The sequence below is a fragment of the Strix aluco genome, chromosome 4 (genome assembly GCF_031877795.1).
Source record: "Strix aluco isolate bStrAlu1 chromosome 4, bStrAlu1.hap1, whole genome shotgun sequence".
Lineage (NCBI taxonomy): Eukaryota > Metazoa > Chordata > Aves > Strigiformes > Strigidae > Strix > Strix aluco.
Window position 1 is genome coordinate 7,248,366 of NC_133934.1, and position 21,683 is coordinate 7,270,048.

The 21,683-nt window shown below is 45.7% G+C and overlaps 1 protein-coding gene across 6 annotated transcripts in view; it reads left to right on the plus strand.

Annotated features, from left to right (window-relative positions):
- FGFRL1 (fibroblast growth factor receptor like 1) overlaps window positions 1-21,683 on the plus strand; it is a 179,173-nt gene that overhangs the window by 19,607 nt on the left and 137,883 nt on the right. The window contains exons 1-2 of one of the 6 annotated variants that reach the window (XM_074821889.1): window positions 8,136-8,306; window positions 8,659-8,767. The exons of 3 other annotated variants lie outside the window; for them this stretch is intronic. Coding sequence is in view for 1 of the 3 variants with exons in the window: in XM_074821887.1 (XP_074677988.1) it covers window positions 18,851-18,869 (19 nt within the window). In the remaining 2 variants the exon portion in view is untranslated. Of the gene's footprint in view, window positions 1-8,135; window positions 8,307-8,658; window positions 8,768-9,887; window positions 9,932-18,812; window positions 18,870-21,683 lie in introns of those variants that run through there. 2 more of the 6 variants (XM_074821890.1, XM_074821887.1) reach the window with 2 other exon arrangements.

Genomic DNA, 21,683 nt, shown 5'->3' on the forward strand with positions numbered 1-21,683 from the left:
AAAAGGGAAAGGTTTGGATTGAGGATTTAGTGAGAAAGAAAAAGCGTTTCTGAAAACTACTGCCTGCACACGGGACTCCCCTCACTGGCTCCCCTCTCAAGAGGGCAGCAGCCTGTAAGGAGCACCAGGACAGCCCTGATGAACCCTGAGGGTACAGGCTTGACATGCACTTGCCTCCCTCCATGTGCTCCTGCTCAGGTGGAACTCATCCCCCTGCATCTGCAGGTCTGCAAATTATTTTCTGAGCCAGCTGTGCTGGTGCATTGAGTTTCTGGGTGGGCAAAGAGCCTCTATACCATTGAGGAGCATGAGAAGGTGGGTCCATGTGGGGAAGGTGCTCCAGGGGACCCCTTTGTCCCCTCTATGAGGCTCACCTCACCAGGCGTGAGAATGCTGTCCTGTGACATGAAGCCAAGGCACCATGAGAGTTGTTCAGCACATAGATTAAGTCATCTGTGTCTCGGTGTCTGAGCTGCCCTCAAAGTTGGTGGAGATGTTAGTAAGTAAGGCATTGAGCTAATATTGACCAGCTCTCTGCAGATTGTAATGGGAGTTAGACACCTAAACTTAGGTGAATCCAAGAGTTGAGTCCTGGCCATATTTAAGTTCCTGGGATAGTTAATGGTGATGCTGTATATGGTTACTGCTCATCTGTCTGCATGCAGTGCCACTAATTAAAGCCTCTGGGTAAATCACAGGCAAGTCACCATTGAGGTTTTTACCCCTGAGTTTGAGCCTGGATGGGCTCTAGCTCACTCCTTAGCTACCTAGTACCCTCAGCCAATGTTAGGCCACCTTTATCCAGAGCCCCAACTCCTCCCTGCTGCGTGCCAGTGCCCAAGGACACATTGCAATGCACACTGTCTGGACAAACATCCGAGGAGAGTCCCATGGTACGTTTTGGCCACTATCAGCCAAAGTAGCTGCATCTGTGAGCTTCACACACAGGCTAATTGCTCCTAAGTGTGTAATATTATATGTATTTGAGGGAAGGGGTGGTTTTCTCCCCTCCTGGTGGTCAATTTATACCCCAGAATGGGAAGGATTAATAGCCCTTGGGGCTTTCTCATCACCATGCAGAGAATTAACATTCTAAGCAGGAGGAGCTCAAAGGTCTGACCTGCAACCTTGCGTGGTGTTTTCTTTGTGAAGCACAGATATGATGTTCAGTAAATCAGGTTCAGGCAGTTCTGTTTGCTGAAAACAACATAATTTCACAGTGACCCTGAAAACATGACTCTTTTTTTTTTTTTTTTTTTTTTTTTTTTTTAAGCATTCTAGCAGAGGGATTGTAGCTGGATCCAGGAGGAGGAGGAGTTGTGGGTACTGGATCAGGGGTTGGAAGCAAAACTTTCTTTTCTGAGTTAGTGCTGCAAATCCTGCCCTTGCTGACAAGGCTGGTGACGCACACATGGGACTTGGCGACCTTCACCACAGCTAGATGTAGGGTTGATACAGCAGCTCCTGCTTCATGTGAACCAGAAAAGATGGACACGAGGGCCCAGAGTCCCACTGTCATGAAAGAGAGAATCAAATCATGGCAGCAGTTGGAAAAAGCCACCAACAAAAAGTGCTCTGCAGAGCCCTGATGGTCTCTCTGACACCGTGAAGGAGAGAAGCTTGTCTGGCCCCTGCTGTGCTGCAGAGCAGTATTTATTTGGCCCAATCTATTTACCTGCATGGGATTGAGATGCATGATGCCCTAAAAGCACCATTTCCTCCTGTAAAGGGAGGTGAGGGACCCCTCAGGTGCCTACACTGTGTATGTCTGAAGTTAGAGGTGAAGGAGTCCTGATGGTCTGTTTTTGAGCACATTCTCGTGTAAATCAGGAATGGCTTCTTTGAAGTGTAAAAGGAAAGGCTAATTTAAAGCCAATAACGTGAATTCACCCTCAGGCTTCAGTGAGTGTTAGAAGGATTAATATGTGAGCCAGCCCATTTCCTTACACAGGCAAAACTTTTCCTTATGGCATGAAATTCAGCTCACTGGAGAAGGCTCAAGTACCACCAAACCCCTCTCTTAAGGGCTTGCATGGGAGGCCAAAGGTCTACAGACATTATGCTGTCTGTCTGTCTGTCTGCACACGGAGAAGTGTCATGGTAAGTGAATCCATTACCCAGGATTGTTGATTTAACACCTTTCTTCTACCTCTGGAAGAAGCTTCCTTCCAGGTCTTAAATCTGTGTTATCTTCAGCTCCCTTGGCGTAATTGGGGATTTGGGGATTAGGGGATGGGAGACAACGTCACCGCTGCTTTTCTGCATTTTTGGAATGTGAGGGAAGAGGCTGGGGGTGGAAGAGTTCTTGTATGTGCAGTTTATTGGTGTGTCTTTGGTAGAGTTTTATTGCTTTGTTAAAAGATGTTGAGATGTATGATTTATTAGCACTGCCATGGAGACTGTACTAATGATTATTTCACATTCCATGAGATCTTAGTGGGTCCTGCCCATGGTAAGGTCAAAACGAAGGGGCATTTGACATAGAACTGCTTTACTTACAATAACAACTGATAACGAGCCTAGAAAATAAGTAAGTCTCTTTGACTGCAGGGTGCGTTATCTTGCAGCAGATATCAACACAGCCTCCCAGAGAGAACTGTTGACCCTTTGCTCTGTGTTGTCAGATCTTTAAGAAGTGCTATGGCAAATCTGCATGCACCGTGCACTCTTGAAAGTGCTTTTACTTGCTTAGGAACAGCCATCCCAACATGAGCAATGATTCCTGGCAAATGCAGTACTGTCTGCTAACCATGTGGGATCATGGGGTTTGGTTGGGAATGACCAGGCCCAGTTGGCATGAAAAAGAGCTTGTAAACATTTGCTTTTCTTTTTTAGGGGTATCCTCTAGCAAAAAGTCACCATGGCCCAGTTGGTGCTTTTCGGTCAAGTCCTCAAGACAGGGCTGGTTAGTCTCAGATTCATACCTGAAGTGGTTTGTGGTTCATTGACTATTTCTGCTGCACGTTCAGGGTTCTCTGGAAGAGCATGGGTGTTTTTTGACTGCAACTTTTATATTTCTGCAATGCTGCTGCAGCTGAAGCTTTAAGAAAACCAGTGATGATTACAACTCTCTTAATAATTAAAAAACATCTCTTGGGCAGAGAACTCTATTTTGGGTGATTGCCATCCAGCATGGTAGACCAGTTCCCTAGGTCTGCATTTGACCTTGCAGGTTTGTTTAGGCTAGCTTGGAGTGACAGACCATCTGTGGGTCAGCCTTGCCCTCACAACATCTGTACTGGTGGAGATAAGACAGCAATTGCACCCTCTGCTAGCTCTCCCGTGCTTCCAAAGCAGATTTTACAATGTTTTGTTAATTTTTCACAGGCTACTACTGGCCCAGCGGAGATATTTCTTGTCTGTTATCCATGGAGAAAAATGCTTGATTAGGGCTTCTCTTCCTGGAAACATCAGTGAAGCTGATGCCCTGGATCCTCTTCCACAGATAAGATTAAGAGCATTGAAATCGGCACGCTTCTGGCAGTGGTTTTGACTGGCTTAGGGTGGTAATTGCAGAGAGGCCGTTTTGGACAACGATGAGAAATTTTTCAAAAGTTTTCCCCTATCATTTATCAAGCGCCGTTTGCTGGTGGGTGCTGGGGACAGAGAACTCACCTAATTGAGATTGAGGATTTTTTTGCGTTGTTTCTTTCACTGGCAGTGGCTGTGAGGGTTGCTGCTGCGAAGGGAATGAGTCACTCGTTTGTTTGAAGCTGTGAAGAAAGGTTCTGCGTGTTCCCGTTGATATTAAACATGAAGCTGTGAATGTTGGTCGTTTCCTTTTCTCTCGCTTTCAGTGTATTTGGTTTTCATATCAGGGAGGTCAGGAATTCATGTTTGCTGCTTCGAGGAGGAAGGAATCATGTAGTCTTTACCTCTTTTTGGCTGCCCATCCCAAACTGCTGTCATCAAAGCATTGTAGAGCCTGTCAGCTGGGGAGATTTTCAGTTGCTGTTTTTCTGGGGAACCTGCCTGAGCTTTCAGCCTCATGGATATATATTTCTTCACTTATTTTTATTAAAGTCACTGACCAGTGAAATCTTGGAAGGCAGCCAGACTTTATTACATGACATTACAGTTCGAAGGATGCAAAGATCAGCGCGTACCATTAAAGTGGCAGCCTGGCACAGAGCTGGGAGCTTCACCTATTTAGTCTCTGATGAGGGCACAAACTTGTGTTTGATTAAACCCATTCTAGCATCCCTCTATATGATTATTTCCCTGCAGGCAAGTGAAGGATAGAGGTGAGTCTCCACCTCTATTAATAATCAGGAAACCTACTTTCCCAATATTTTCTTAACAAATCCCACCGACTTTACCCCAGTGGGTTTTGCCTCTTTAGGGTCTCTTACTTAGCAAAATGCTGAAGTGATTCCCATGGTGTAGGACTGGTCCATGACAAAGCTGATTTTCCTGCCCCCCCAGTGATGTGACAGACTACATCCTCCTCTGTTTCACTCCCCACAGGTAAATTTTCTGCAAAGTAGTCACTTGGAGACATATGTGTGCATATTTAAAATAAGATATAAACCCCAGCTAGTGTCTTGTAAGTGCTTCTGTTGGCTGCTGGTCCTGCTAAAAGCTGGAACAGCAGATTTCAGTCTCCAAGTAAAATCTGACCCTCAAGGGGCACATCTCCACCTGACATCAGTGGCACCCCATGGTTCCCCCATCATTTTTACTTTTGTTGGATCTGTAATTAAAAAAGCAAAACCATCCCATCCTCACCCCCACAGAGACCATATGTGGAATTGACTCTCTATGATTGATGCAAACCCAGCTTTTTAAAGCAGCAAATGTGTCTCAAAATAGATTGAAAGTGATGTAAAAGCCACGCTCTTCATTTTGTCCTCATGGTTCTGGAAGGGATTTTATCTTGTGCAAAATGTGTTTCCCCCTCGGCCCCCTCCCCTCACCCGGAGCTGTAAGTCAGCTTTTGTTAGGCTGGTGTCGTGGAGCTAAATCCTGGAAACGTAATTTATTCAAAGTGTTCCGCACACATGTAAATGGGCAAAACTTATTGACAGCTGAGTTAAAGTATCTCTTTCTTCTGCGTAACAAGGCACTTTTGCTGAATCTTTCAACTGCTGGCTTTGTTCTTCAGACGGATGAAAAGAGCTTATGGGGAGAAACAGGCAGGCAGGGAAAATGCCTCTGGTGTGTGTTGTGAGTCTGCACAGTCGCAAATTTGCACGTGTACAGCATGGCAGCACCTCTCCCCATGAGTACATCCCCATCGCATTAGAAGGTGTATGCATGGCACGCAAATCTGGGCATATATTTGATATAAGAAGAGCTGCTGCAGCTGCACGCAAGGGCACGCTGTCTGTCTACGTGGTCCTTTGAAAAGTTCCAAGTGGCCGTATGTCTACCTTTAACTGTGTGAAATAACAGTCCTCGAAAGGATCTTGGTATTTATGTATTAAATTCCAAGCACACAGCAAATTCAGCTGAACTTTCTGCTGCTTAAGCACTCCTCTTTCCTCCTCTGTACAAGGCCTTGAATTAGCTAATTAAAATCTAGTGGAGAGAGGGAACAGTCTGCAATGTAGTGAACTCACCAGATTTCTGAGGTCATTGCTGGTACAGAGTTCCCTCACTCTGTCCCATGAAAAGATTTTTAAGTATTCATTGGAAATCTCCCATGGATTTAACTTCTTCCTTTGTTTTGCTTTGCAGTAAAAGCTTGATTGAAAGTGGCTGTGGCAGCAGTAATGCCTGGCTGAGTTTGGAGAAAACAAGCTCTAGACCCATTTAGACGTTTCATTTGAAAGCAGCTTCCATTATCTCCTATTAGGGGCGGTGGTTAGTAAGTAGCAGGGTGAATGTATGCGTGTGTTCATCCATTATGACTTCTTTATCAATTTTTTAATCACTACTTTTTTGGAAGAGGTGGGATTTTATTTTTTTTATACATAGGTAATTAATGTCTGATAAACCTGAATCCAGTTTTCTAGGGATAAACATCGGTGGAGGATCCTAGCAGTATTAAGCCAGTTGGCTCCAGAGATAAAATACAATTTATTCTACTCTATCCATCCATCTTTTAGAATTTCTTCAGCATCCCACAAGAGAAAACTGAAGAAAATTTGGGATTTTTCTCCTTCTTATGTTTTTTTGGAGAGACAAAGTTTTTAAAACTAGAATTACACGCAGCGCAGCCTTACTGACTTCAGTGGTACTGGATGAAGACTTTGAGTTTGACTCAGTAAAAGTGGAGTAGATCAATACATGAAATGAAGTACTTATTTATTTAAGGACACGACTGGAAATGTTTTGTCTTAACCCCAGAGCAGGTAGGGCACATGGAGGCAGTACTAGCTTCTACAGCATATCTTGAGCAGGGAATTGCACAGGGAAAATTCTGCCTTAGCAGCTCTTGCCTGAAGCATGCTCTCTGTGTTGGGACAAAGAACTATTTGTCAGCAGAGACTGTTTCATATAAAAATCATATTTTCGGGTGAGTTTCTTTTTGGAGGCCCTTCTTTCCCCACGTACTTCCCTGCTGCTGGCTGCCTGCTGCCTTCTCACACTTCTCTGGCTGCACTGGGCCAATCGGACTTATAACATGACTGAAAACTAATGCAACAAAACATTTTCTGCTGGATTAATGACCTGAATCTTACCACATCAGTGGTAAGACCACTAGGGAATGACCACACTCTGAGGAAAGAGTGTATGTGATTTTTGCTTTTGCATTGCTTTGGACTTAGATCTCTCCAAGTCCATAGCTGAATCCAAATGCCTTCCTGGTTCTGGTGCTGGTGGGAGTGGCTTGGTTTCATCTTTGCAATTTGAACCTAAGTTTGGAAGAGCTCAGGTTTAGGTCTTTGAGCTTCCTCTCATGGAAGTGAGAGGTCTGATTCTGTGGTGCCTTGTGCTTTATGTTTTTGTTGGGCTAATGATAGGAAAAATGCCACTTGCTCTTCAGATTGATAGGAGGAAACAGCTCCTAAAAATACCTTTTTTGTGAGGGTTTTCCCTGGCTGCTGGAGAAATGTCAGGAAGGTTCTGTGGTGGGACAAGAGCTATGCTAGAAGCAAACCAAACTGTGTGGGGAAATGGAGTCAGTCTGTACTCCACTTCCAGAGTCTGTCCAAGGAGGCGTGAAGGAGTAAGATGAATCCTATGAACCCCATGGCAATTTCAGTCCATCATTGTAGGTTCTCCTCACATGTCATCCTTGCCTTGAGGAAAGAAGGTGGAGTTGGGACCACCTTAGGCCTTGTCCACCACTCACATGAAGTTTCCTCAAGTTGGAGGCTACTTTTGAATTGAGTAAGGATTTCAGCATGCTGGACGAAGCAGGGAGCATTAAGGGACAACAGGCAGGAAGGATCTCCAAACTCTCTGGGATGGATGTTAATCCTTCTCCATGATGGGCAAGAAGATGGCTGACTTTTGTCATATGGGTCTGGCTTTTGGACTCTTACAGGAGTCAGACTCCTGGGCTGACCAAGCAACATGCTCTGAGGATTAATTTTAAATTAGCCAAAACCAAATTACTTAGTGAAGCCCCATTTCTTGGGGGGTGTTGGTGCTCTCAGGCTTGGAGAGGGCCTCCCTGTGGCTGCAGTGACTTCTGCCAGCTTTATGAGTGCAGCTGTGAAATTAACCATTTAACCATGTACTGACTTTTTATTTTACGTAATCTTCCAAAAACACTATTTATGCAAAAGTATTAGGAATGCTGGAGTTTCTAATGCAACATTTCTTTGGCTCATTTCCTGCCCAGCTGTTGTCTTCTCCAGCCCCCTGTCCCCTGTCTGGGCAGCGATGTGGCCTACAGCTGTGTTGAGGTCACACCTTCAGTTCTGCAATGACCACCTCATCCTGCTCTGCTCCTCAGGGAGCTGAGGCCAACCATAGCCTGTGACTGTCTAGCTTCTGGCTTGCTTCAGCTGTCATACCCAGCATTGGCCCAGCTACTATTGTGGCCATCAGGAGCTTTATCTTTGGACCTGGTGTCTGATGAGGCCGTCATGGGGCATGAGCACTTACTGGAAAATGATTTATACTAATTAGGTGGCTTGACAGTTTCTTGTGGAACAGTAGGAGGGAAGACACAGAGGTCAGTTGTCTTTATTCTCCAAAAAGCCATCATCACCTGATAAAGATTCAACTGCCTTAGGTTTTGAAGAGGATGTTTCATGCTGCTTCAGCCAAAGCGGGGAGTGAAGACTTCAATCTTGTGACCTTTGTTCTCTAAAGAGCGTGTCAAGTTTTGGCTGTGCTGCTGGCCTTGACTTTTAATTGTTGAAGAGGATGTGAGATCAGCCCCAAGCCTTTGTGCTGAAGCTTACCCGGTGAGAGAGGGGAAGTGCTGTGATTCTCTGCACACTGCTGCCACAATTTAATTTGAAAAAACCATAACCAGCCCCTCTCAAATAATGAGCTACCTCTTAACAGCAAAAATTAAAACAAAATAAGAAAAAATTACTATTGGGGATGGGAAATATGATATCAATAGCTGTGTTTTCATACAGGTTGTTACACCATGATGTAATAGTGGTTTGCCCTTAATTTGGCTTGTTTTCATCATAAATTTCATCCCCCTTTGATGGGGCCAAAACCCCATTGGTTTCTCAGTGGTAGCACATGCTTGTGAGATATCAGAATGTGGCCTGATAAAACTGCCTATTTCCCCCGATGTCTCAGACCCTGTTCTGATCCAAGCTGATGCACCAGGTGCTGCAGAGGGAGGACACAACAACATGGATTTGTGAATGACCAGCACCCTGCCAGGATTTGGGGAAAAGGACCTTCTGTGAGTAAATCAATACTGAGCTCTGAGAGGCATTTCTCCACCTTGCTGCCTGCCCATCATGTGTTGCTCTGGTGGGGGAGAGAGACCCATGGTGGTTTGCAATCTTCTTTAGAAGCGTGTCTATAAATTACGTGCCCAGTGGACCATGTAAGGCCATCCATTATTGCTCCATGACTCTTGAGTGTGCCATCTTCCAATTACCTGGCATCCTCCTCCTGCCCCTTGTGCTGGTGTTAGCAAGGAAGTTCTTGGAAGGTAACTACCCATGCTCCACTGTCTTTTCTAGACAGCATAAATGATTTAGGTCCCTTTTATGCCTCTTTGGCCCTTTTACTTGACATAAAAGTGCTGGAGTATGACTCAAAATTTCTGTGCTGCTCTGCAGAAAACAGCCAGGCCTAGAAGGTGCTTTCTCCTTTTTCTCCCAGCATGGCAACCCTCTCACTCATGGTGGTGGGCAGTCATTTTTTGGCTGACCTCACCAAGGATAGTCCCTGAAGTGTTGACTAGTTGCTATCTTGGTTTCAGGGTTGCTGAGATATGTCCTGTGGGGAATGGTGCTCAGGAGCTATCTTTTTTCTTGACAAACGTCTCCTTACAACCTTGCTGCTCATGTGGGTTATGTGATTTCCAAGCTGGCCTGGAGCCTAGAAGTGAACTCATAGGCCTCAAGGAGCAATAAGTGCTGCAGTGTTTTAACTAGCCCAGCCAAACTCTGTGTGTGTGTGTGCATGTGTGAAAGCACTTTCCAGCAGACCAGCTATCTGGAATGATAACCTACCTGTCCTAGATCCATTCAGTAGTGATATCAGCTGCAATTCTCTGGTCCCATCAAAAACCCCAAGCCAAACAAAGATAGTTCCTCCTGAAAATAGCCTGTTCTAAACCACACAAATATCACCTGTAGGTATGTGTGAGTAGAACAAGTCTCTCAAACTTAGCTTTGTGTGACAAGCAAAGGAACTGCTGGGAAGGCTGAGGTCCAAGCTGGTCCCTTTGCATCAGTGAGGTGTGTCCCAGGTAATCAATCTGCCTCTGAAATCAGCTCCCCTCATTCCTCTTCCAGGTGCTGCCGTCTTTGCAAGAGTTATGGCAAGGGGGCTTTGAAGATGGTGAATATGCTTGTGATGGATTTGGATGTTCTCTAAGCAAAGCCTCTAACCTGTGGGTTGCAAAAAAAGTCTGTTCTTTTATACATGCATTGTGCTCCCCTACAGTCATCTCTGGAGGTGCTGGGCTGGCTCCTCTGAGAAACCAAGGAACTTGTAAAGGTGTTGAACAGTTTTAGTACGAGCTGAAAGGAGCTGTGAGTGCTTCACAAACCCATTAGGAGTGAAAAGCCTGTCTTACTGTACCAGAGCCCAAGAAGAAGGCAGGAGAGAAAGACAAGTTTATGCATTTGCATTTTTCACAGGTCTCCTAGAGCTTCAGATCACAGGATTGATGAAGGTTTTGATTTAGGGCCATCCTTATTTTATACTCATTGGTCTACTGCTGTTTGAAGCAACTGTCAAATGAAGTCTTTGTGGAGAATATGCTGGGCTATGACCTAGGAGATCTGGTGTGGGAGTTGTCTGACCTCGTTTAAGTGCCTTCGTTATCATGAGATGAACAGAGTCTATACTTGGGGTCCAGGGAGCTGAAGGGAACTGGCTTGAATGCAGACAGCTACATTGTGGAAATCTAGTCCAAACACAGATAACTGGTAGATGGGGGTCTTACCCAAGACTCTGCTACCCTGCAAGAATATAGGCATCTCATAGGTTCAGTGTCCTATCTGCCAGCTTCATATGGATGACCTGGGGCATCTTGGGGTACCCTGGGCATCCTATGTTTAGGGTGACTCAAGGCCCGAAAGTCAAGAGAGCTGTCTCGCATCCCTGTGTCTATCCATGACTCTGCCACTGATTTATTCTGGTATGGTGGCAATCACCTTTGTAATTACTATTGACCTTAGCATATTGCCCACTTTTATGACCATTTGAAAAACCAAGGAAATGGGATTAGATGTAAATCTCTGATTTCATATTTCTAAGTATTTTTTTTTTTTTGGTCCTAAAACACAATGTTTCTCAACATTCTTCATAATCTTGCTAGAGTACATTCAACAACACCAAAGCCTGGCAGACAAGAAGGCAGTACTGGGAAAAATAATTTGGTTAAAACTAATCTAATGAGTTTTGGACTGATGTAAAGTAGCATCACTCAGCTGTGGCTTTAGTGCCCTGTCTCTATAGCCATGATCCTGATTTTCTTGGATATGCATTTTGGCAGGGCAGGGCACCACCCAGTCCTGGTCATCTTTTGCAGAGCTCTCAGAAGCACAGGCCTCTTCTGAAAACCTTTATGGACAAGCTCTCCAAGTCTCTGATTTCTACCCACCTCTTCAATGGGATACAGTTGAAAAATACAGTGAAAAGGTTGGAAAACATTGTTACATAGACCTCCAGAATTTCCCATTTACCAGGACTGGCCTGCCCTGACAAGCCCTTGAGCCGTTGTAACGTTTCTCCCCCAGCTTCCTGACAGAGGGTGCACACCATTTCCCAAAGAGACTTCTGCCAGTGCCAGAAAAGGAGACAGTGTTGCTTTGCTCAGAGTTGTCCTTGTGCTTTTTCCTCCCTCTTGTTACTGAGATAAGGAGTCCGTGAAAGACTGTGCAAAGCACCATGTCAGTTTAATCAGCGTATGAGGGAGAAACTAGATATGCCCTGTTAGTGCAGTCACAGTCCAAGCATGAAATTAAGTGGAGGTGGGGGTGGATGCGATGGAGAGAAATGCTGTCCATCTCTCAGGCATGTAGCTGAGTCCACAGAAAGGGGGAATTGAGTGAGTGCCCTTGCAGAAAGCCTCTTGGAGCCTGGCAGACCAGGGCTGCTGTGTCTTGCAATTATTGCACATAATAACCCAAAGTGGGTCACGCTGCAGTTTTGTGTGACCGTATTAAATGACACTTTGGGAGAGTGTGCATGCTGATTACAGCTGGTGAGGAATGCCATCACTTTAAGAGGGGTGAAAAAGAAGAAGTGAGAATGAAAAGATTTTCTTTGTGCCTTGAGGGATGTGAGGATAGTGTTTGCCCGTCACCCCAGAGATCAGCGGAGAGTTACACTCACTCAATCCAAACATCAGAGCCGGAGGCTGCATGTTGACATGGGATTTAATGCAACCTGTCTGCTTAAATGCTTATTGAAACCATGGGGCTGTGTGGTGGTGAATACTTCCTAACCTGAATTATTGCGAAGCAGTGCTGTGCACTACCAAATGGTTTCTGTCCTTCAGCCCAGAGCTGGCAGTGTGATTGTGTGTCTAACACTGGTACTTTCAGCCTTCACAAGCTGCTCCTGCTGCTGAGAGAAGTGGTCCTACCTGCCTGCAGCCCCTGACCACCTACCAGCCCTGCTCTACCCCTCCTTTAGTGCTGCTGTAAGCAGTTGTAGTAAACTGACCCAACTTCAAACCAACTTCAGCCACAACAGTGATTTAAGCCAACATAAGTTGTGCAACTACGGCTCTACTTTCCTCTCATGGTTGTCTCACGTGGATGCAGGATGAGGCTAGATGAGTTAAAAGTGGTCTGGGAGCTCAACCTTTTCCTACCAAGCACTGATAAACTAGTCTTTGACTAGTTTGGGGGAATCCACCAAGAAACAGATACAGGTTGAGCTTTTCCTGTCTGTCCTGCAGAGCCTCCCAGATAGATGTCCAGAAGCTTTATACAGAAGAAAGAGAACTCCAGGCTACCCTTGTGGTCCTCCTCTCTTGATGCTGTGGTCCACATGAGCCACATGATTTTCTATTGGTCTTATCTATTAAAATGAATTGTCTTTTTGACTGTAGAAGTAAAAGGAAAAATTACTTAGAAGAGAATGTGATTCAGGACCTCCCTTCAATTGGAGGAGAAGCCTTTCTTGAGACACTAATTTTTCTATCAATCTGACTTTTTGCATTTTTTGCAGTGATTTTAATGTGCTCTTTAAGCTTAAAAATGGAAAATATTGTAAATTTAATTGGTCCTGACAATACTAATTTTTTACTAGATGTAACAGATATGACAATTGGTCTTGATGGGACAATTATTTGGAGAACCTGCGAACAAGACTGTCACAATGGCATGCCATGCTGCCCCAATCTCTGCTGTTTAGTTACCCTTCTTGTGTTTGTATACTATAGAAAACACTTTCCATATCTTTCTCAGTGAACAAATTAAGCAGAATACTTTTACTTGCATCTTCTTGTTGTCTTAAAACAAAGGATGATTTTAGTGGCCTCAGCCTACCCTCTGAGCTCTCTGTGTGCTGCTTTATTCAGGCAACAGTCCTGCTGAAATTCATGGGTATTGCACCCTGTAGTGGATAGGTCTTAAAATGAGGCAGTTGACACCCTTGTTCCTGCTTTATAATTCCAAGGCACAGGGAAGAGCTTTCGCTAAACCAAGAAGGAAGGAAAAGAATCTGATCCACCTGACAGTTGGTGGTAGTGTTGTAGGTCAGTGTTAGATTACCCCAGCTCAAACTACTCCTGTCTGCTTCCTTCCCCTGGCTCTTTACCCAGGGTTGGAGGTGCTAGTTATTGAGATATGGAGGAAGAACTGAATTTGGCTTAGCTTATTTTGTGTGTACAACCTACAGGGTACAAATCTAGGTGTGTAAATTGCAGATATGGAGCCAATTCCCTAAAACAGGGCCATGACCAAATGAAAGTTGAGATAAGTGAAGACAAGGATGCTCTGGTGAAAGGGGTTTCTCCCGTATGCTGGAGAATTTATGTTCTCACTGCTGCTGCTGTAACTGCGTAGCATCATTGAGGAAATCGTGTCATGGCTCTTTTATTTCTTATTCTTAGTTATTCTTGTTAGTTCTCTGAGTGCTTCAGTTCAGCCCTGGTGGGACAGCTTACTCCTGCTGTGGGGAGGAGCTTTCTGTAAACTATATGATTTGGCTGCAGCACTTGTTCTAACTTGATCAAATAGACCCTCTGCTTTTCTGTCTGCCTTTAGTTTGAAGGCAGACAGGTTGGAAAGGGTCAGAAAGCAGCATATATTGCCTTTGGATGTAGTCCTCACTGCTGCTGTTTCCATTTTGGTGTGCTGTCTCCCAGCAGCCGTGCAGTAGATCAATCCCTAGCACAGGGGTATCAGCCCTGAGCGGCTGCAGGTGGGATCAGCCGAGTCGCTTTGCTCTGAAGCAATGCACGGATCCTTGCCATTCATCCAGACCGGTGATCTCTGCCATTCTCCAGCCTGCTCCCCCAAATTCCTCACCGCCTTCCCTGCCCAGGCCCTTTGCATGCAACGTGGTAGTGAGCTACGGGGCTGCGCAGAGCGTTCTCCCGGCCAGACACTCGGGCGTCCTGCCAGCTGCCCTGCTCCCTTGGGCTGACAAAGGCTGGGGCTGCTGCTGGAGGAAGCATGTGCAGCTCCCAAGGGGAAAAGGAGAGCGAGCACTTTGTATCACTTGACAGGAAGGCCTCTGCTTGACAAAAGAGCGCTGCTGACAGGCTCCAAAAAGCAGCCTGGGGCTTATATTTCCTGAGCCAGCAAGACATCGTGAGCCTTAGTACAGAGGGGTTAAATAGACGGGGGTGAGACCAGGATCCTCGGGTGTTTGCAGACCTTGGCAGGTGCGTTACTGACCTGTGCATGGCTCTTGACTCCCAAAAGGTGAATTTTCCACCCATCCCTTCCAGCCTCTGTTTTCTGTGCAGCTACTGGGGCATCGGGGACGCCAGCAGCTTGGGAAGCACTCGCCAGATTTTTCACTTCCCCCCTCTGCTCCCCTCCCTGAGGCTCACACAGCAGTGAAGTAATCTGTGACATTCAGACAGCGGGAAGGGGAAGCCGCTGCAAAATAAAATAACAGCATCAGGAAGCGGCACCGTGCTCTTTCCCGCTCCCAGCTGGGAAATGACAACACTTCATTCAGCTGCTCAAAGCCCTTCGCCGGTTCAGCCCTTGCCGAGCAGTGCTGGCTAATAACTTCCCCGGCTGCCCCCGCTCAGCACTGCCTGCCCAGTGGGCTCAAGGGTACTGGGAAGATGAGACAGGCGAGGTGCCAGCAAAGAGTCGCTTTAACAGCAGGCGCTGCACGATAACACCTGGCAAAACAGTTGCTTGGGTTTATAGCTTCTGTGAAGACCCTGGAGGGTGTTTCTTTCACATTTTAATTCCTGCTAGTTACATTTTGCAGGAAAACCGGAGCTCCCCCTTCCTTTTATGGTGGCTGTTACTTTTACAGATGTATTGCAACCCAAAGTTTCACAGCCCAAATCCAGTGTGCAATGTGTCAAAGCAAGATCGCTGGAGGCAAGTTGACCACTTGGACAGGTGGTGTGTGTGTGCTCAGAGAGGGGTTTTTCTTTCCTCCTTCCCTTCTCATTACAAATCAACCCCTAGGTGCAAGGCACTGCCTCTCTACACAGGTGTCTGAGTGCAGGAGGCTGGTCCTGCATTTCTTCCATGGTTTCTCTTTAATGTGCACGAAAGTGCAGGAAAGTCGATGAGCCTTCTTTTGTAATCTGCCCAAACTGGTGGCCAACAACCAGTCGAACTGTAGCTCCCAGGCAAAAGATGCAGTTTGGTTCTGGGATAATATAAACCTAGAAGGAGAGACACTTAGTTTTGTGGATGCTCAGGTTTGTTAGCCCCAGTCTGACAGTGTGAGAACGACCTGAAAGGGAGTGTGTGAGAAAGTGGTGGTATCATTTAACTGCAGGCATCTAATTTGGGTATCTAAGAGACGGCTCAGAGTGGTGTCTACTCTGTCCATTAGCTACACAGGAGGGTAAAGATAGGCAGTGTAAATAGCTCCAGACATTTGAGCTTACAGGACAGCCTCTGGAGGGAAGCAGTGCTGAAAATGCCGTTGCTTTAATGGCCAGAACTGGGCTGGACAGTGCACCAGCAAAGAGCTCGTATGCTGACGAAATGCAAGGGCTCATAGAGAAAAGTCTCCTCTGTCATTACCCAACCCTGCTAATCTGAACCAGAAGTGTTTCCCTGCCTTCCTTAACAGCAAGCAATTCTTCAAAAGCAGCCTTAATTTTCCCTTCTCTAGTGCTCCCTCCCTTTCTAAAACATTAGGGGGGAAAAAAAAAAATCAACTTTGCACATCAAACCCAATGAACAGAGGTTGATGGCACTGGCCAAGCTCCTTAACATTGACAGCAAGATCTACAGACTTTAAATTCTTAAAAGCAGATGATATTCTTTGTTTGTGTATAACTGGAATGTAAAAATAAGCAAAGCAAAGCCTCCCTTGTTAACTGGAGTCCTAAACTGCAGTTCTGCTGTGTATTTAATGCCTGTTCTCCTCATCTGAACCTGAAGGGACACAAAGGAGTTGGCGCCTGGTGATGGGCTTGAGGTTCCAAGAGAATTTCTGTCTGCTGTTAGGGGTGCCCATAGTTTCAGCTCTGGTGGGCCTGTCTGTGGCTGTCCACAAGCCCTCTGTAATCTTGTGGTTCCTTTCTTACATTGGCCCCTAAAAACTACTTTCAGAAATTACAAAGCCAAAATGGTTGCAAGTAAATTCATGGGCTGCAATGTGGGTCTGTGCTGTGGCCTCTCTGCTGTCCTCTGAACTAGCTGCCTCCAAACCCTGTGCCAGCCTGGGTTCAAGCTGACAGAGCAGAGACATCTTGTCACTCATGGTCCTTGTGCTGTTGGGTGGGCACCAGTAGAAGGTGGAGGATGCCATGTGAGTGGCTGTTTTGAAGACTGCTTTTGGTTGATGGTGTGGATGAGGTTGCTGTTTGATAGGGGTATTTAAAAAGGATTGGAAACAAAATATTGCCCACGAAGGACTCACCAAGATGGCTTTTTATCTAGGATGCAACTTACCTTTTAGGGATCCTAGACCAGATTTTCCATGGACTTCAACTATACACTTCTCGTGATTAAAATGCAATTGCTTTTGTTCTTTTTTTATCAGATCTCTTCCATAGCAGCCATTTTTTCTAGCAGGTACCAGAATTTAGAAATTTCAGGGTAACAAATTTGGTGGATCCACACAGGTTGCCCCTCTGGCTTCCAGCCCCTCTCTTTGCATGCTGTGACTTGATGGTGTTACCTGAGAGATGATGTCATCTCATCGCTGTGCTGTCATCACTGGACATGTGGAAGGGACCATAACACTCCATGGCTTGTAGGGTGCAGCACGGTCATGTAAAGTATCAAACCAGTTCGAGAACTTCCTGAGAGGTTTAACCCACTGTAGTTGAGGCTCTGCCCATCCATTGGCTTTGGAGATTGTTACTTCAGCCCTTCAGCCCGAGTGGTTACCCCATCTGCATGGAGCTGCCTTATGCTAGCACAAGGATGACATAAATGTCTGTCCATGTTCGGGTGGGTTTTTTTGAGTTGCTTCTGAATATTAAAGCCAGTTTGTGTTTTGTGCCTTCTTTTTATCAGCCAGGCTCCACCATTGTCAATCCTCTTGCAATTACTTATTTTAACTCTTCTTGATGGATATTTCTTTTCCTCTACCCCTCATCAGTCTCCTCGGGCTTCTCATCCTGCAGTACAGCTACATCCTGAGAGCACTGGACTCTTCACTTGCATCCCAAAACAACACAAAATATCTGCAGTTTTTCTCAACCAGGTGCACTAAGCAAGCAAAGGTATTAAATTACATCACCATCTACTGATGGTGCTGTTTTGGTCCCAGTTTGCCACAGAAAACAAGAGTGCAGCTGTGAGCTGTAAAGAGGAGGGCCCTGACATGCACCTCTGGACCAGTGGTGCCCCAAAACCATGTTGCCCTATACAATGAGTCTGATTTTAAAGAGTCTGCTCACTTAAGGTTGTTCAAACCTGTGCGAAGGGTGGTGTGATCTGCCCTTGGGGTGGTTCCTGCCGCTGCAATCAACCTGCTGTGGGATCTTGGCCAATTCATTTCTTAGCTCTGTTTGTCTTCCTGCTTTCTGTCCGGTTGTTCCATTTGGATGTGCTCTCTCGTTGTGTGTTTTGCACCGTACCTTGTTCGATCTGGGCTCTGATCCTGACTGGGACCCTCGGGGACCTGCTGTAATAATCATGATGTAAACAGATACTGTGTTGATGTGACAGGGCTTTAACCTGTTTTGCATCACTGTAAATGATTGGCCTGGGTGTAGCAGAATGACGAATATACACTCTCTCTTTTCTGTGTATGTACATTATGTACATATACATTCTGTGTATATACATTAGCTCTGATAATAGAGAATTAAAAAAAATCAGGAAAAAGAACTATTTTCCATCAGAAATTGCAGTCCCATCCCACTGTAATGAAAACACCGCACAGAGTTGTGTGGGCTTTACTGAACTTCAGACTTAAACAATACTCTTGAAAATAAGGCTTTCCATTAAAGACTATTTCCATACTTCGGCTGTTGCTGCTGCTCCATGTCAATCCCGATTTCAAAATCTCCGAAATTGTATGTGAAGTAAAATACCCACTTTCTGCCTACCTCTGGATGACAGGAGGCTTTCAATACCCTGCCCTGTGGGCTGGGCGGGATGTGGGCTTTAGAAGGAGCAAGCTGGCTGGAGGGACACAACTCAGAGAGCCAAATGATCTCGGTCGTGTTGTCTGCCTCGGTACAGGCTTCACATTCAGCCCAGGCCAATGAGCGCGTCTGCAGATAAAGAGCTATTCTGGTAAAGTGTGCTGAGAGGGGATGTGTAAATGCAATAAAACCTTAAATTTATGCAATATATACCCACAACTGAGCCTCCTCTCACCTGGAATTGGAGCTTCTAAATCTGTTTTAGGAAGTGGTCCTTCTTAAGTTAAAAAATAAGACAAAGCCACCAGTAAATTAAATGGATTGGTCTGACATGGAGGCAGCAGCAGCACCACCACTGTGGGGGCACCTGGCAGTTCGCAGCAGACGGGGACACTGCCTGCCCGCAAATGGCTCCAGCTCGTTAATCTGAAACCACCGTATGCCAGTCTTGGGATGGTTTTTAAATAGCAAGTCAAGAGGGAAGCCACGTTTGTCTGGGGGCTGAGGGAGCCAAGCCTGAGATAGTGCCGCTTGCTGGAGTGTCTGGACAGCATGAACAGAAAGTCCCCTCTTTTCCCATTGTCTAGCACCCACATGGATTTTGGCTTCAAAGGTGACTTTTTTCAGACAAATGCCTACTGGGGGAGGAAGAATTGGCAGCTGAGGCAGAGAAGGGCCTGTGCTTTATGCTCTCTGCTGAGGTGGTGGTCTGGACCTGCTGCAATGGCTGCCATGTGGAGCCAGGTTGAGCGCTGTGGTGGGTAGGGCGTGACATGGCGGGTAGGGCACAACATGGTGGATGTAGCATGACATGGTGTGTCAGGCATGGTGGTGGTAAACTGCTGAGGTGGCCTGCGGGCCCAGTGTGTGTGGGGAGGGCCAGAAATGGCGGGCAAGGGTGGGGGAGCAGGGCAATGCATGACAGAAGGGAGAGAGGTCCTGGTGGTGACAGGAGCCAGCTCTGGGACTGTGAGCAATGAGGACACCAAGGTTTTCAGGGGAAAAGGGATGAAAGTGCAGTCAAATAGAAGCAAGATTTCTGAAACGCAGCAGTTAGAGCCTTGTTTTCTTGTGTTTGTGGCCCTTTCAGCTGGCCAGAGCCAGCTCTTGTCCCATCAGGTGTCCTACACTTTCATTTAAAGGCTGTTTATGGGATTTGCCCCATTTCTCCAGCAGAAGTTGCATTGATGAATGAGGCCTTGGAGCCAAAGCAGCTCCCTTGGGGCCAAGGGAGCAGGATCAGTCCCTGCTCCTGAAAAAAAAGGTGGAGTGACCCTCTAAGGTGGTCTCTTTCCAAGGTGGGAGGAGATGATGGTGAACCCCACATCCCAGCCTCCTTCAGTCCTTGAAATTGCTTTTACTTAACCTACTCAATGGCCATTTTCACCCTTTGGAAGTTCCCTCCCTTGTCCTGTGGATTAACTGGGACATGCAAGCAAGGCTAAGGTGGGTGCTGGAGCCTGATATCTATCTCAATATGAAGAGGTGCGGTGGTGGGTCTGCTGTGTTGCTGGGGTGTCTGCACACCCTGCTGCTGGTTGCAGTCTCGCTCGTGTCCTCCAAGACATGAGCTGTATCATTTGAAGTATATCTTCACTTCCGTGTACCTATTAGGATCAAGCAGATCAGAGGAAAACCTTTGGCCAAGAGTGCTCTCCTTTATTAGAGACTTGACAAGTTAAATAGAGGTAGAGATTAAATATGAATGGGACTTATGTTGGCAAGATCAACCTTAGAGACATTAAAGAAAAGGCAGTTAAGTCAACAGGAAAGTCACCTGACTAATGGGAGGAAAATCTAAGTATGGGGGGGGGTGCTGTTGGTGTCCCAGTTCCCTTGTGGAGCAGAGGAGATGGGGGTAGGACACCTGAAAGGTGCCTGGCAGATATGTCATTGCCCTGCTCGGGGGGAGAGCTACAGCCATGGATAAGCACCATCATTTTAAATTTTCTTGTAAGTTTGTCTTTCTGAAAAACAGAACAACTGACCACTTTTGCAACTTACATGCAATGCAATTAGTGGATACTTTCTATGTGCTGACAGATTTCATCTGTCTGTCTGTCTTTAGTTATTAATTGCTTAGGCTGCTAAGCACAAGTTTCTCATTCATTATCTTTATTTATCATCAATACTTGTCTGATGGTATGCATAGCTGTCAAATTGAGCTAAGTATTACCAATTCCTGTCAGATTTGTGTATTATTTGCATAAGAACAGCTTTCTGCTGCCTGTTTAAATTAGAGTGAATGTGCAGTCATGTTAATGACAAGATCAGGATGACTCCAGCTTTGTGTCAGCGTAACAGCAAAACTTGAACTACAGGCTATTTTTTGCCATTGCATAGGAAGGGTTTTTTTGGTAATTGATGGTCTTTTTTGTTTCTTTTTCTAAAGTGTTTACTGAAAAGTGAATGCCGTATTAAGGCTATTTCTTTAGCAAGGAAGTATGTTATAAATAGAAGGCGAAGTTCTTCACTCCAAGAAAGCACTGCAAAGCTGGACCACATCTGCTGACTTCAGCAGTCACACCAGGTTTACACAACACACACATTGCAGCTGGACTCATGTTGTGTATACTTAGAGAAAGTTAAGGTGATGGGAACGTTGTTGTGAAATGAAGCTTTCCTGAAATTATTTTTGTATTTTCGTTGAGACCAACATACTTGTGAAGAGGCAGAAGTTTTGAAGAATATCCCAAGAGAAAGCCCAAGGTGGAGGAAGAGCAAGACAGTGTGGTGCTACTCATCTTGAGTTCAGGTTGCTGGCTTAGCATATGGAGCTCTAGGTTCGAACCTCTGATCTGGAATGAAATGTACCTTTGGAAGAGGATGAGTGAGGGACACTTGACCCTGCACCTCTGACATTCAGTGTCAAAACTATAACCTCACTCCTGAATAAGAGCTGAAATAAGAGTAAAATGAAATGAAGAGAGAGAAGGGGACTTCGTATTTGGCACTAGCTGGTGCAGTATGTATTTGTGCATTGCTTGCTGTGCTTGTGGAGGTATACAGCCTTCTCTCTGGTGTCCCTTGAGGCAGCCTTCATCATTTTGACAGCTTTCATAGTCACCTTTTACTTGAATGTACAACAACTATTAGGCATTCTTAGTATCTAACAAGTTTATTCATGTACTGTAAAGTCAGAGTATTTGCATACTCACCATACACTCCATGAGAACTTAACAGAATCACGAAATAGCTGAGGTGGGAGGGCACCGCTGGAGACCATCTAGTCCAAATGCCCTGCTCAAAACAGGGACAGTTGGAGCAGGTTGCTCAGGGCCATGTCCTGGTTTTTAATATCTCCAAGATGGAGATATCTCCAGTCTGTCCTGGTGCATGGTTCCTCCCAACTGTAGGACTTTGCATAGCCCCTTGTTGAACTCTATGAGGTTTCAGTTTACCCATTTCTCCAACCTGTCGAGGTCCC